The 16,244-nt window shown below is 36.8% G+C and overlaps 1 protein-coding gene across 3 annotated transcripts; it reads right to left on the bottom strand.

The window, feature by feature from the left end:
* Window positions 1-7,526: 7,526 nt before the first annotated feature.
* LOC149238914 (ubiquitin-like-specific protease 1C) lies at window positions 7,527-11,429 on the bottom strand. Of its 3 annotated transcripts, XM_089373231.1 has the most exons (8): window positions 10,580-11,429; window positions 10,268-10,528; window positions 9,236-9,403; window positions 8,923-9,054; window positions 8,597-8,678; window positions 8,320-8,436; window positions 8,151-8,218; window positions 7,527-8,013 (listed from the first exon to the last, which is right to left on the bottom strand). In XM_089373231.1, exons 1-8 carry the CDS (start codon window positions 11,032-11,034, stop codon window positions 7,890-7,892), a joined length of 1,407 nt encoding a protein of 468 aa, XP_089229357.1. In that variant the 5' UTR covers window positions 11,035-11,429; the 3' UTR covers window positions 7,527-7,889. The 3 variants fall into 3 exon arrangements, with proteins under 3 accessions (XP_089229357.1, XP_089229356.1, XP_089229358.1); XM_089373230.1 differs by having other exon boundaries at window positions 10,268-11,425; XM_089373232.1 differs by lacking the exon at window positions 8,597-8,678 and having other exon boundaries at window positions 10,268-11,429.
* Window positions 11,430-16,244: the final 4,815 nt, after the last annotated feature.

The following is a 16,244-nucleotide window of genomic DNA, read 5'->3' on the forward strand; positions in this document are numbered from 1 at the left end:
ATGCCTGAGATCCTCCAAGGTGCTGGAGGTGATTATTGTAGGGTGATTCTGAATGAAGGAACAAAGTATAATGCATCGCCATGAATATGTAGAAGTCAACTCATGCAGGATATGCTATGAGAGGGCTTCAAGATTCCCTAGGCATTGCAATCAACAGTTACATTGTGCATTACCTTTGCCATTGAACCATTGTGTGTGCCATCGGGATCATTCACTTCCCCACACTGAAGCATATAGACTTATGATATTCATCTGACAGATAACTCTTTGGATTTCCGTTAAGGTCATACAACACCAAAAGCTAAAATCTAGGCCCAACGCTTTGAAATTTATCTTCGAAGGATCCTATAGCCCCAAGTAGACCATGTCATCCATCTCACCGTATGGATGAGGCATAGTGAGATTGGATTCGCAATGCATGCACTACCATCTTGTTGAGGGGCTGACTGAGAATGTTGAGAATTTTACGATAAGCCAAGGAGATTCCCAAACGAATTCTCAACTGGAGAATATTAACGTCAAGACAATAGCTATCAATTAACATAGTTCGATTGAGTTTCTTGAGAACATCACTCTCTTGATTAAACAAAAAGAATTCTGAAGGAGCACAGCTCAGTGTTAAGATCCCTGTGCAAACTGACTTCCAAGCCGAGGCATATCTTGAAATCTTAAATTTAAGTGTTGTATCAGACAAGGGTTACCATGATGTAAGCAGTGGACCAGGTGAGGTGGTGAATGGTGTGATAGTTGAAGACCTCATACTTATCTTTCTAACAGTCTTTTGTGACAGCATACATGAAGTTACAGGTATGGCCCTTAACAACATTGGTAGAATACATACAGTGAATGAATCCTCCCTCCTCCCCCCTCTTTCTGTTACATGCTTGAAAGGAGGAAACCAGTTTCACTCCAACCAATACAAGGATTTGCAGTGACAACATTTGTGCCTTTGAAATGTTTTTGAAGAGCTCCCCATATGCTACAAGAACTAGTAGGGCCAACCTAGAAATTTGAATGTTTTCTCCCCTTTGTTTAAAGAATTTGGCAGTTAACAACAATTCTATGCAAAGTGAATCAGCGTTGGACTGTAAGGCCGCAGGATGGTCAAAGTAAATTTCTATTTTGCAGCTGAAACGGGTTCGAGGGTAAGGACGGATCAGGTAGCAGGATCATTCAAACCCGGGGCTACCAGAAGCAAAGAGGGTCCCCCTTGATCTTTTAAGAGGCAGTGGTTTCAAACTTGGAACAACCTAACAAGGCATGTTGAATTGTTGAAAGTAGGAGAAGGGAATTCGAACCTCTGTGGCAATACAACCAACGCAACTGTTACAAGGATTTATCGTCACAAGTGGAACTTGGAGCAAGGGTAACATAACAGTTATCCGGTAGTTAGACATTAATCTAGTAACTAGTTATAGTTAGAAGATTGGATTATAGAATTTTGACATTGCACTCAAAGTATATTGGTGGTCGATTTACTACTATGTGGCCAATTAGCCCTATCTTTTGTGGTTTTGCTGTAGAATCATATTACTGTTAACAATCTAGTACATTAATAATTGAAGTGCTATATCGTGCATCTTTGGTCGAATCTACTGTCATACCTCAAAGATTTTAGATCATAGCCTAAATTTAAGACAAAACAGAGGCACCTGTGTCCATCTTTAATCCCCCTTGCAGAAGTAATCTTAAACTTATTGCATCATTAGACTGGATTTTACGTATAAGAGGTGTATGTAAATGCAGACTGATTGTTTGATTTGTTTTATTGATATACGCACTGGATTATTCATGGCCCAAAAGGCGTTGGAGTGTTATAAACTTTGTTTCTCTAATGATTTGTCAGTTGTCTGGTAAGATAACAATATTACACATTATTTTTTTATGGCAAAAGAATGTAGCAAGCCCTAAAACCTAATCCATTGTACTAAGTAATGAAATCTCGTATTAAGAAGTCTGCATTTTTATTGTTATGGTTTAATTCACCTTACACCTTAGCGTGCACAGGAGGCAGGGACTGCTCGACGGTGGCAGAGGAACTGCGAGGTGAGTCAGGGAAGCGCGAATGGAGCAAGGGAGCGAAAACAAAACGAAAACAGAACGCGGGCTGCTGATTTGGCGCGAGCTTTCGTTTTGAAAATGTACCAGCATGGCGGGTTGCTGAGTTCGCGCGAGCTTTCGTTTTGAAAATGTGCCAGCATGACGGGCGCTAGCAGGGAGGTGGTGGGTCACCCGCTCCCGGAAAGTTTGAGGCGATGGGGGTCACCGCTCCCGGAGAAATGCACGATGCCGGAGTATGTGCCCATGGAAGCCCATGGACTTGCATGGTAAAGGGGCCTCCATAAGGGTATTTAAGGATATTTAATGCCCTAGGCATACGATTTGTTTTTAATTGGCTGTACTTGAACTTTTATGTGCTGTACGTAGAAGTTTTATGGCTGCCACCATATCTCCTTGTATCCCGTGCGTATCCATATCCGTTGTATTTACCGTGAACCATGGAGCGTTGCATACGTTATGTTGGTTGGGAGGTGTGCCATAAATGGCATACGTTAACAACCGCTTATATACCATCATACGTTACAATGTTATGCCACGTATGGGTTTTATGTTATATATATCCCAAACTTAATTCAATTATGGATACGTTGGGATATGCCTTTAACCTTTTTTATATATATGGTATATGTTTGTTACCATAGCTTAATACGTTGCCATTTTTTTTTTGTTATATAACAATAACATTATCTCCCATGTGCCTTGCATGGTTGGGATATTTTTATATGGTTGCATATATTTTGGTTATTATTATATTTTTTTTCCTTGATTTAGTTTGATATAGTTAATTGGATAACTATATGAAATCTGCAGATAGTTAATTGGATAACTATATGAAATCTGCAGTTATAACCAAAATATTTCTTGTGCAGGTTTAAGAGGCTAATGACAAGCTGCCATGTGTCAGTGTTTGATGGACTGCCAGGTGGGGCCCACGTGCTCCTCGGATGCCATGTGGAGCACTATGGGTCCTATTTTTCCTCTGCCATACCAATTTTTGAAGAGTTCTATCTTTTGCATATGAGCTCGGATTAACAAACCGTTCGTGCCACCACAATTAGGAAGACGAGTCCTCTCGACTGATGCCACCAAATTCTCCTTTTTGCCATTTTTGGATTTCTAGCCTTATCTATCCCCTTGGTGTTTCGAGATCCTCTTGAATCATGGTAACATCATCAGAAGCATAAAATGTCAATATTGTAATAAGAACTCTCTAAATCATGGGGGCTTCACTAGTGAAGAAATATCATACCACGTGGGTTCATATTGGGGGATATATATTGAGGGAAAAATGACATAATATAATAGGGGATATATATGGGGTAAAGGGTTTTTATATTGACAAATATAGAAAATGGAGCTTAAAGTTAATGAAAAAATATAAAAGGATATAAAAAATGTTAATGAAAAAATGGATATCTACAATATCTAGTGAAAATAGGGGTTTTTTAAATTGGGAAGTTGTATTAGGTTCATATTGGTAGAGAGTTAAATAATGTGATTTTTAGAGGGATTTTCCAATATGTAGTCAAATCAAGGGTATTGTTTAATATGCCGCAAACGCACGTGATATGTTAGAGGTTCATTAAGTGAATCCCCTATGCTCTAAATCTAATCTTTGTCCACTACATAAAAGTAACAACAACCCTTGCATTCACTCTGTCATTAATCTTGCATTCAACATCTTTGTCAATAATGTGAACAAGGCGTTGTAACAACACAATACATAACCATACTCAATTTTTGTCTTTAACCCTGCATGCATTATCAAGGGACAAACAACAACATTACACTCATCAAATTCATTGGCGCATTGGCTTCAATCCTGCATACAACCTCAGAGGACAAGCAACATCATACACATTAGATTCACGAACCTCTGACCATGAATCTCATACTTTGGATGACAACATAAGCACTTTATGAAGACACAACCATGCACTTTGAGCTTTTCTTGAAGTGAGAAGCACTCACAGTGGAGATCATTATTTCCCACGTGTGGGACATTTTTGGCATTTATGCTATGTTTTTGAGCTATCATAAGGTCGGCTTGTGACCTTAGACTTGTTGAATGCTTAAACAAACTTGTTTTAGGGCTTTTATTGTAAAAATTATGGAAATAAGGCATGTTAGCCATCATATAAATGGAGACCTTATTTCATTTATTATCATCATCATCATTCGTCACACTCTCCTCTCTATGGCAGTGCATACTAGTCCTTGTCTCTTCTACTTTGCCAAAATGTTATCTTTAAGGTGTGAATGCTCTTGGAGATGGTATCTTTGCTTGAGGATTGTTTCCTTGGATTGATTGAAGTAATTCTTATGGAAAATTTTGTATTTTTATCCCATATTTTCTATATTTTGCATGTTGTGTAGTTGGGTTTTTACATGTTCCATGATATAAATTGCTAAATTTATCTTGAAATCTTTCTCCTTTATGATACGTAAGATTATTTTTTTCTGGAATATTTTGAGAGAACTCCGAGTGTGCATCTCTTAAATCTAAAATCTCCTCTCACAAGGAAGCCACTAGGGTTAATAAGTGGATGCCCTAGTCATCCTACCCACTTCAACAAAATTGTTCTCATTGGATTTGCCCTAGAAGGCTCCATTTGCCCATTTAGAACAAGGCACTAGTCATAGTGGTATTGATCAAACCCTATACCTTAACACATTTCTCCTTGTTTCTTAAACTCTAGATATTTAGGGTCAAGGTTAGGGTTTATGTAAAATATTGTTAAAAAGTAGTTTATTTCTGATGTATCATTGCTCTTTATGTACGAGTTGCATTTAATAATTATCCAGAAGCAAAATCTTGCACTTATTGCATGTTAAACCTTATTTATAGAGCTGACATCATCATTTATATATATTTTTTATGCATGTTTCAAACATACCTAGTTCCTTAATATTCAAATGAAGGTCATGTTCCTTTATTGATTTATCATTGAAAATACCGTTTCTTTTGGCTATTATATGGCATTGCCCTATCACTAAAAATATGCAAAACCCATTTCATTTAATTGCTCTAAGTATAGTCTCTGAACTCTAGTAAAAAATATATAAGCCCTCTAGACTCTGTCAAGATTTTATCCAAATCATTAGACCCGCGCCATCAATTTCAACCATTATTATTGAATCCTCTTAAGGAAGCCTCCCTTGTGGTTGAGTACCATTAAACATTTGGAGGAAGGCTATCAAGGTGATAGCGGCAACCAATCTCTTGTTGCTTTGAGGTCTACACCCACCTTGTGAAACTTTGCACTAGGCATGTTAGATTTTGCGGCAACAATGCCCACTCGATTGTTAAGACAATTGCATAGAAAATATGCCATAATTATTATCGTCATGATAAAGAGGAGAAATAGGGGTTGGCTTTGATACTTTTAGATTGATTATTTAAATTATTCGATCACGTGAAAGAAAGTGCCCAAAGTTCATTCTCCTGTTATTAAAATTAAATACCAACCTATTCAAAAAAAATAATCAAAATATAAGTAGCAAGCACTTCTAGAGAAAGGGAAGCTCCAAAAAATGTGATAGTAGATCTTCCACTGTTCAATAAATTGGACAAGTTGACCCTTCTTCGCACCAATTTCTAAGAGTATCCATAGAGATGAAAGCTTTGTCAATTTGCATAACAGTCAACCCAACATTGCATTTGGAAGACATACGAGTGAGAAGAGTGCTCCCTTCCCACTAACCAACTCTGAGAGAAAATATCTTCAAAGGTGAGTGCCTCCAAATAGATTTGGTCGTTCCAATATTAAATACACTACCGCAAACTCTACAACAAAAGTAAAATAACAAACATCTAAGAGAAATTTCCTTCTCTAAAGATGGCAAAAATAACAAATAATAACAATTATCCCTAAAAAAGAAGAAATGAGAAAGAAGATTGATATTAATATATAGATCATTACAATAGCATTACGAAAAAAACCCACCAACCCCGCAATATGACTTCAAACCACCATGAAACATGGTGAAAGATAAAGCCTTGCCACTATCCATACAATATCACTTATGTAATATGTAAAACCACTGAAATTGAATAAGAGCTGCAACCAACTTAAGTTCATCGAAGATAAAGCCTTGCCACTATCCATACAATATCACTTATGTAATACATAAAACCACTGAAATTGAATAAGAGCTGCAACCAACTTAAGTTCATCTATTTTAAAATCCAACAAGAACATGTACCATTACAAAGAAGTTTAATTTATTAAATACACATCTTGAGTTCCATCTTCCCACCAATCTCGCAATAGTTGATATCCAGATTGACTGACATTTAAAATCTGATGCCTAAAGGAATAGTTGATTTTAAGAACTATACAATTATGTACTTTTCTACCAACAATGCCATAAAATCTGATGCCTAAAGGAAGTTGTTTTTAAGAACTATACCATGACGTACTTCCCTACCAACAATGCCATAGAAAACTAACTAGATTCGTTGTACTATTACAAAGTAATTTTATGCTATAAATTGACAAATATTTCATCCAACAATAAAATTATTATACCATCATTTCCTTTTACACATGATTAAAATTAATATAGCAATTTTACAAACTGAATGGCACCACAAAATGCCACAAATAACTTCATTGAAGTCGAGGCAAAAATAGTTGTTGCCAAAAGCACTAATTTCAAATATTTGAAATAATTTTGGTTTTGATTTTAATCCCAAATGACTATTTTCTTAGTCAAAGTTCCAAATACTCAACTTTATGATTTCTAATTTTTATGATTTTTATGATGTTTATAAATTTTGAAAGTTAGTTTCAAATACAGAATTGAAAACTGAGTTGTCATTGTCAAGGCTTCATACATTTAAACCATCACTTTGTTTAGAGTATTGGCAAAATGCTAAAAATAAGATAAATTTGGCATTGCAATCTTTACCCAAAATATCCAATAAAGGCAATGATTGACGTTTTGTACAGAAATCCTTTTTCAGGTTTTCTTCTTTGCAAGAGAAAAAGCTCAATGCTATTCTTGCAATTTTTTGAAGAAAATAAATGCATATGAGTTGCTCATAATCAGTGTTACATCCATCCGAATACATGGCATTGCTCATGTTTTGCAAAATTATGTCAGTATAAAGTCTCTCTCCACATTTACAATATACATCTGTCTTTTTCCTATCATCTGATGTTTGGCTTCATTGGAATGCGTATTAATTCAAGAATCATGGGCTAAAAATCGAAGAGAACATCATGTCATCCAGTATGAGTTAGTTGCCTAACCCTTGTAGAAAGAGGCAAGCAGTTCATTGAAAAGGATGAGCACCAAACAGTCCATATCAACCAGAATTTTCAAATCATTAGTTGCACACAATCGTTGAAAGGCCACAAAAGTCGGTGCAAGATATATTAATGACTAGGTAATAATAAAACAGGTTGTCTCGAGTTTTTTAACTGAATCAAAACTCAATTACTAAGACTTGATGAGTATATTTTAAAAGCTGCCATCTTCATCTAATATTTAGATTTGCACTGAAGCACTCTCACCACCTGGTTGTGAAGATATTACAAGTCCCTAGACTCACAAAGTTCTGTCCCATCTTGCACATGCAAACAAAGCCAAATTTGCCTGAAGTAATTGCTTATCATGGCAACACTACTACTTTTAAGAGTTTTCTCATTTGCAATCAAGCTGAAGAAATGATAATCTCTCTTAATGTTTCAAAAATCAACAGCAAAGACAAATATGACCATGCTCAGTGATTTCTCCTCATCTTTCATAGAGAATCAAGAAAGGTACGTGTAGAGCTACAAGTTTATGATACAATTTGTACAGGTGTTGCAACCAGTCTCTCAAACAGCACTTGAAAGATCAATCCAGTTTGACATGTAATCAGTATGAACAAAACGATGGAACTTTTTACTTCTTGCTGAAATTCTCCTGTTTGTCATCTGGCTTACAGAATGCCGTTCCTCCCTGTGTAGTAGATAAAGTAACGAGAGTGCTTGACACATAGTTAGATATTCTATTGAAAACTTTAATTATCAATATAATCAAATCCTTTATCACGTGTTTCTCAGCTAGTCTATGTTTTGAAATAGATCATAACTTACAAACACATATTGTAGATGTGTTTTCGACGCTTTTGAATTTCGTCACTCTTGAACCAATCTTTGGTGAGCTGGAAAAAACAATTTTCCTTGTTACATCTAAATTTTGTGTCCAGACTCCAAACAACAGATTTCATTGAAGGGAAGAAATAGAAGATATATCGATACTTACAAAATAAGGATAACAACCATTAGATATGCTGAAATTCTCTGGAGCCAATTGCAAAAAGAGATCAATGAAATGGAGCAGGAAAACGCCACAGTCATTACCATTTGTCTGCTGAGGCACCTGCAATGAATGTCACATTAAATGTTCACGTTGAGTCACTTTTGTGACAGAACATGAATATGAAATGGAAATCTAACGAAAGAAAATAATTTGCCTGTTCCAATGTCAAAAACAAACACAGATACAATTTCTAAAGATACAATGAGTAAGAATTTATTACATCGGGAACCAAAAGAGGGATCTTTGCAATTATTTTGTCCCCGTCCTGCTTGCCTTCTTCTTTATGAATATCTATGAGGAACCTATAGAAGTTATGTCAAAACATCCTCGTGAACTGGCATATAGGGAAGTTAAATCCTACATGTACACTACAGCTGGTGAACAAGCAAATGACAAAACCCTTGGTTTTCTTTTGAAATTGGTAGGACTGACTTGTTTTCATAAACACCAAAAACAAAAGGATAAATTTTGAAGGATAAATAACGGAACAACTGGCAACAATTGGGTTGTAAAGGACAAAGTAATGTGCGAAGAGTTCATCCTCACTTTCTTATCAGGGGTTCAAGCCGATTTGGATTTGTTTCCTTCAATGAATCCAAAAGCAACATGCATGGTGTCCTTGTTGGGGTACCGAAACCCTCTCCAAAATGACAGAGAATCAATAAATTCCAATGGCTCCTACACATGAATGTGAATCTTTCAGACTTTCATTACACAAACACAACTTTATTTTCTGACTGCAAGGTCACGAGCCACTAGATATCCATCTAAAGATCACAATTGTAGAAAAGATAAGAGAAGGAAGATTTTTCTCCAAAGATAAACAAAGATTAGAAAGAAGGAAATACATTTATGGTACCAGTGAACTATTGGAATGAAAACGTATTGCCTTGCAAATATACTTTTTGCTTTCGTCCATTTCAATACGTCGAAGGATAATGCCTCTTCAAGATACATTGAAAACCACAAACAATCCAAGAAAGTACAAGACTTCTGTTTAGCCTCGGGTAGATTCTTCCACAATCGCCTGCACATGGAATGAGATGCACGTAAATTTATTCGCAATACTTGCCATATGACTATTTTCTGATATAAAAAAGGTCAAGAATAAATTCATCCAAAAAAGAATGTTTCACTTTTGACTAATCAAATATGATTATTAGTAAAATTTGCCAATGTTTCAATTTTGACAAATCAACTTTGACTATTAGTAAAATTTGGCCAATATGTTCTGCAAAATTTGTAAAACAGAACGAGCATAAATTTTTGTCTTCACTTGACACAGATGATTCTTGTTTTAAGGATAACAAAGATCGGTCAGTGTTCTATGTGTTTCAAGAAAGTGCAGCTTTATCAAAGGGTAGTTTGTTCGCCTTCAAAAGCAGGGCAAATTGACATCTCTTAATAAAATGCAAAACTTGAAAGTAAAGCAAGAGCGAATGCAAGAGGATGCAAAGAATGAGAATACAGGAGTCACTTCTCTTAGTTTCCGCTGCTTTGAACAAAGTCCTATTCTTTGGGTGCACGACCACCTGTTAGGAACTCTGTTCAGTATAAAATCCATTAAGATGGACTAAATTCTCTAATGTAGATTGAAGTACTTCAACAAACATATAGAACCAGCAAACTTTACAGAACCAAACGTGATTTAGTTTATGAAACAAACTTTATATAGAAGAAATAAGTTGGTGTCATCTGTTAAACAAAAGAGTAATAGCAGACAGGTACAGACTCTGTTTTGAGATCCTATCAACATTACAGGACATGGGCGTGGAACTGTATGTAAAGGGCCTACAAGATTGCACTTTCAAAGGCTCAAGCCCAGCCAAATTAACAAGAAAAAGAATTTAAAAAAAAAAATTATAGCAAACTGGGATAAGTAAGAATTTACTCCATATATTTGTCAATGATGTTGGTATCGAGGCGCTCATCTAGCTTCAAAACTTGATTTCTACGAACTAGCCGCACTCCTTTCTTCTCTGCCCAATTCCTAGAAGACCAGTGTTTACAACTTTCTTCCCGTACATCGTCAACATCGATTAACAGACCCGTTGGCATGTGTGGAGGATGAATCCTCTCACTCCCTCTTACACTTGAGGATTGCAGTTGACTTGTTGTGGAGTCTCCATCTTTGCAATCAACGATCATGATTCTACAATTACGAGCAAGATCTCTTTCATTTAATGGCAAATCAATGGCATACCTGTTCATCCTTTTATTTGTCGGGCGAACAGGGCCCTTAGAAGTGGATCTTCTTCGAACACTGGCGCGCTTGTTAGCTCTAGCGTCCGAGAAGCCCTTTTCCACCATGAATTTAAGTTCAAAGATCTTGTATTTTATTTCTTCCATCCGCCGCTGGACCAGTGCTAACTTGACACTGCTCTCCCCACCTTCATTGTCTACTTTGCCTTTGGGGTTGAGACGGTTTCCCACATTTTGACTTTCAGGGTTTCTAGAAGGCCCCTGCTCGTTCGACGAATTGGCGTCTAAATTTACAGATCCACCATGTGCGTCAAGTAAGATTACCTTTCCCCATAAACGTCTGCGATTTTGTAAACAGGAGCGCCTGCGACGGGGAATCCTTTCACAGAGACTTTGACAGCAGAACCTTTTCCCTGGAGCTCTTCCACGCTCACAGAGAACCTCAAAGTTAGCCATGGATGGATTCAGCAGCCCGCCCAACTTCCAATTTTCACATGGTAATTGAAAACCAAAAGTGCTGCAACCGCAGATTCTATGGTTTTCTTTAACTAATCGAATTGAAAGCAATCCGTCTCAAATCTAATTTATTAATTCACAGGAGCTACAATTGCGACGACAGAGACTGCACTGCGCTACATGCAAATCCAGAGGTGGGCAGTCTCCCCACTTCGTGGAAGGGAGTGCACACCATGATGACATTACATATTAAATATCAGGAAAAGAAATAAAAATATTCCTCACCCCAACTTCCAACAGTCTCTCGAACTTTGTGTCCTCGAAAAAAGAAGGGAGATGTTCATTCCATCGTGACAGCAACAGGCATCAAATATTTACACCAAAACAAAGTCATTAAGTTACCAGGTTCCAATTTGAATATGGATGCGGTAGCTAGAAAACTATGAATTTAGATACTACAGTTAAAAAAGAATCTATGTGGAAAAATCTATTGAACTATGAATATAGATACTGTAGTTATAAAAAAATTATGTGGAAAAATCTATTGGCATATATTATTTTTTTTGGTTAGTTAGAAATTTGGTTACCTTTTATTTCTTTTTTATTTTATTTTATTTTTAATTTATTTTTGTTGGTGTGAGTTTGTACAATTGTTTTTTTTTAATATAAAAATAAATTGATGGGAAATATGTGTGTTTGTTTTTGGTGTAGTAAAGGTGTTTTAGTTTTTATGATGTTTAAGAGGTTAAAGAACAAGATATCTCCAAAACTCAAAAAATGTTTTACAATATAAGTTTAGGAAATATCTTAATTAAATTAATTAACCATTATTTAAATATTTCCTAAATTTAACATAGGAAAAGTGGTTAATTTAAATTAATTAATTAAGGTAGATCGTTTTTGCTCTAGAGGCTTTTATTGATGAAGTCAAATTGATCTTAGCCATTAACGGAGCTTAAATTGTGGTCGTTGAGACTCCAATGAGAGATTATAAGAGAAGGTCGAAGAGGATTGGAGAAGACACACACATTTGAGCAGTTCGACTACCTAGTTGCAAGTATTCAGTAAGGGCGTAGTTGAAGCTAGGGAAGCATCAACGAGCGAGGGAATAAATATTTGGTAGCAGAGATTCCAGAGGAAGATTTCCTCAGTGTTTCCAGTGTCTGAGAGATAGGAAAGAGGAGGTTGAATTATCTGTAAAGGAGGATGCATAAAGTAGTGCAAATAGCTAAAAACCCCAGTGCAAGTTGTTGGAAAGAGCATCATTTCAGTTGTCAGTGGTCGGATTAGGGTCCGTAAAGGCATAGTGAATTGTTTCCAAAGGTAGAGGGAAGCTAGACGTTCCACTTGGAGGCAAATCTGGGGTTGTACGAATTTCCAGAGGCCAAATTTGTGCATTTCCAGTCCAACATTACGAGTGGCTGGAGAGAGGTTGAGTTGGTTTACAGAGGGAGATATTTTATCTCCATTATATTTTTCCAGTTGTGATCAATATTTGTGGGAGGATATCTAGTAAAGGCATTCATATTAATTGTACTATGAAATTGTTGCATAATAATAAAACCCTCATCTACTACATTGGTTTTCCCTTCGAGGTTTTTCTAGGGATAATTGTCTAAAATAATAGTGTTAATTTTGTGTGTGTGCATCTATTTCTCATTTCTATATTGTATATTTCCACAACGTTTTTATTGTGAAGAATGCATCAACAATTTAATCATTTGCTGAATAATAATTCATAAGACAAATAAACTGCTAATAGTGAGAAGATTAAACTCCAGTTGTTGCATTCAAGTAATTTTCACATGGTATCAGAGCATAAGATCGGATTAGAGAGGATTTAGGTGAAAGGAAGCAAAATTGTGTTGTTTCAGAGGGAGCTCTGAAGCACATAATTTCAAATCTGCATAAGCGAGCTAGGCACTTCGAATTATTGGAGGTAGAAAACTGATTTCCAGTTCAAAGTGAAGGAAAAGTTTGATTTGCCTCAAGAGAAGTAGCAACAAGTAGTAGGATTACCAGAGAGGGTTTCCGGTGAGAAAATCAATGATTTCGCATAGCAGATCTAGCGCAGTGATTTTGCAGCAAGGGTTTTTACAGTTATAGATCAACGTAGGGCATGAAGAGAAAAGCACACAAGGGTTTCGTTTCTACAGTATTCTCAGAGTCAGAGAAAGGCCAATTTATCTGCAGAAAGTGGGCTGAAGCAAGCAGAACGAATAGTCATTTACCTAGTTCGCGGATCTGAAACAATAATTTCATTTCCAGTTGCCAAATCTATTTTCCAGAGGAAGTACGAATAGCTTTAGAAGATAGAGGGAGACAACATATTCCCAAAGCATATTTCTAGGGGCATTTCTTAATAAGCAATATGAGTTACAAGATCTAGTGCAGGGTGCAGGATCTAGTACAAGTTGCAGAGGGGTGCGAATTTGCAGTAGAAGACCGAGTTAATTTTGCAGATTAATTTGCTAGTAGGAGAAAGGTATATTTCTCTAGTTTTTGAGTTTTGCACAGATGGCCACAATAGGTCTTAGATATCATGACAAATTAGACAAAGCCTCCAACTTTGGCGTTTGGAAGGCTAGGATGCAATTCCTCTTAGATGAGCACAACTTGAAGGAATTTGTGACAATCATAATGGGTAAGCCAACAAATCCACAATAGCTCGAAACCTTCAACAAGGAGATGGACAAAACCAAGGGGATGGTCCTTGAGAGAGTTCGGGATCATATCGTCTCGCATATTGCAGACAAGAATACAACAAAGGACGTGTGGGATTCCATTGTAAAGTTGTACAAGGATCCATCTTAGAATCGGAAAATGATTCTCAAGGAGAAGTTGAGGACAACTAAGATGCAAAAGGGTAAGAACGTTACTTCCTATCTCACCAAGATTTAGGGTGTCAGAGATGAACTTGTAGTTGTAGGATAGAAACCATATTACTGTGAGTTGGCACGCACGACACTCAATGGGTTCTCTAAAGAGTGGCATACATTCGTCCAAGTGATTTTTGGGTGAGACACACTTCCTGGTTGGGAGTTCTTATGGAGTGATTTCACTTAGGACGAGATGATACTCAGTCTCATTGATGTTCCTACCAATAGTAGCAGCAAGGAACTGAAGGTGGAGAAGGAGGAGGAGAATGTAGCCCTTGCAGGAAAGGGAAAAGCGAAGAAAGGTCCTATTTATGAACAAGGCTTGAAAGGAGAGAAGAAGAAGAAGTATCTGTCGAAGGTCAAGTGCTTCGGATGTGGTGATTTTGGTCACTACGTCACCCAGTGTCCCAAGAGAAAGAAGGAAAAGCAGGGGACCGGGAAGCAGACCGTAGAATCGACATAAATTGATGACTTGTTCGCTTAAAGTTGGAGGATCAATTTTCTATGTTTACAACATTATCCTTAGATGGAGGAGGAGTATGATACTCTATTATGCCAAATCAAGTAAGATTTGAGGGAGAAGTAGCAAGGAGGTCTAGATCTAGCCAAGGGGAGCTTGATTAGTAGATCAGATCTAGTTGATGTGAATTCTCAAGTGGACCATTACCTTTGCTATAGGCTCCCAGAGTAGTAGAGTAGCAGGAGGATTGAGTGTCAACGAGGAGCAATAAGTACTCAAGAGACAATAGCAGAGCATGGTGCAGTCAAATACTTGAAAGACAATGCAGAGCCAGTTAGGCACAGTCAGATACTTGAAAGACAATGCAGAACCAGTTAGATGTCGTTAGATACTTGAAAGAGAGTGCAGAGCCAGTTAGGCGCAGTGAGTTACTTAGGTGACAGTTGTTGATATAGGCGCAATCAGAGGTTTGAGAGATAGTTACAGATCCAGTTGTTGTGACATAATAGATCTATAAGAGTTTGAGACTCAAAGGGAGTCTAGCACCAGAAGGAGCATCCTTATGAAAGCTTGATCTTAAGGTTCTAAGCATATCAATACACATAGTTGCAGTGGTTGTAGCAAAACAGAGGAAGTGCAAAGGCATCAATAGTGTGAGATTATAGTAGCGTAGTGGTGCACAAAATGATTCATTTACAACATGTAGCAGGTGAGTTAGTGATTGTGTAGAATGTGGATCAATTCGACTACAACATGTTCCCATAAACTAGTAGGTGGCTGATATACTAATGAAAGCTCTAGGGAGAGCTAAGTTCGTCTACTTTAGAGAACATATGGGTATAGTGGAGAACACCTTCCTTGCTAAGAGGGAGTGTTAGTTTTTGGCTTAGCAGAAGGCAAGTGTTATAGTCTCTATGATGTCTAAGAGGTTAAGGAACATGAGATCTCCAAAACCCAGAAAAAGTTTCACAAGATAAGTCATTGGTCTAAAATGGGCATCCTAAGGAATATTATAAAATAATAGTGGAAATAATAAAATAAGATCATATTACATCATCAATTTTTAGAGGGAAAAAAGAAAAACTACTTTTTGAACTCGTATTTTCAACTTATCTCCTTATGGTTTTACTCAAATTTCGAGCGGGAGCACTCATTGGATGTGAAATTTAATTCCTCATCCAATGAGTATCCATGTTGCATACTTTCGATGGACTAGGCTACACAAAAAATGAGAAATACATGAAAAAACATGATAGATAAGTTGAAAATACGAGTTGAAAAAGTATTACTTTTTTTTCAACTTTTTAATTTTTTACTCCAAAAATGGTGAATCATCCCCCATGGTTGAAATCATCATCTTGATTCCTATTTTTTCTTATAAATAAATTGATTTTGGTTCTTATAAACATAACCTTTGAGACATTGTTCCTTTCACATTAACCCCTACCTAGAGAAATGGTAGGCTGGGCATTGATGGGATAACAAAACGACTAAATAAATTCTTGATGGTTGACCAATTGGCGAATAGGTAGGGAGGCTGAGATCCCAGACTGTACAAGATAAGAGTTCAGATCACATGCCCATTTTCTTGGAAATGGACTTTGATCCTCACAAAAATAAATATCCCTTCAAATTCAACCACACATGGTTGGAAGAAGGGTCATTCAGATTGTTGGTCAAGGATACTTGGTAAAAATTCCAAATCAATATCTCCTCTGTAATGACTTCTTTGGAAACAAAACTCATGGAGCTAAAAAAGGTTGTAGTGGTATGGGAGAGGAAATGGAAAATAGACCAACAGAAAGAACTCTTAGACATTGAATCATAATATGAACTCATCTCTTAGAATTTCTCCTCTTCCTTCTTTGTAG

This window comes from Pinus tabuliformis, chromosome 8, assembly GCF_031772625.1.
Source record: "Pinus tabuliformis cultivar Carrire ecotype Pingquan chromosome 8, CPIR1, whole genome shotgun sequence".
In the NCBI taxonomy this organism is placed as follows: domain Eukaryota; kingdom Viridiplantae; phylum Streptophyta; class Pinopsida; order Pinales; family Pinaceae; genus Pinus; species Pinus tabuliformis.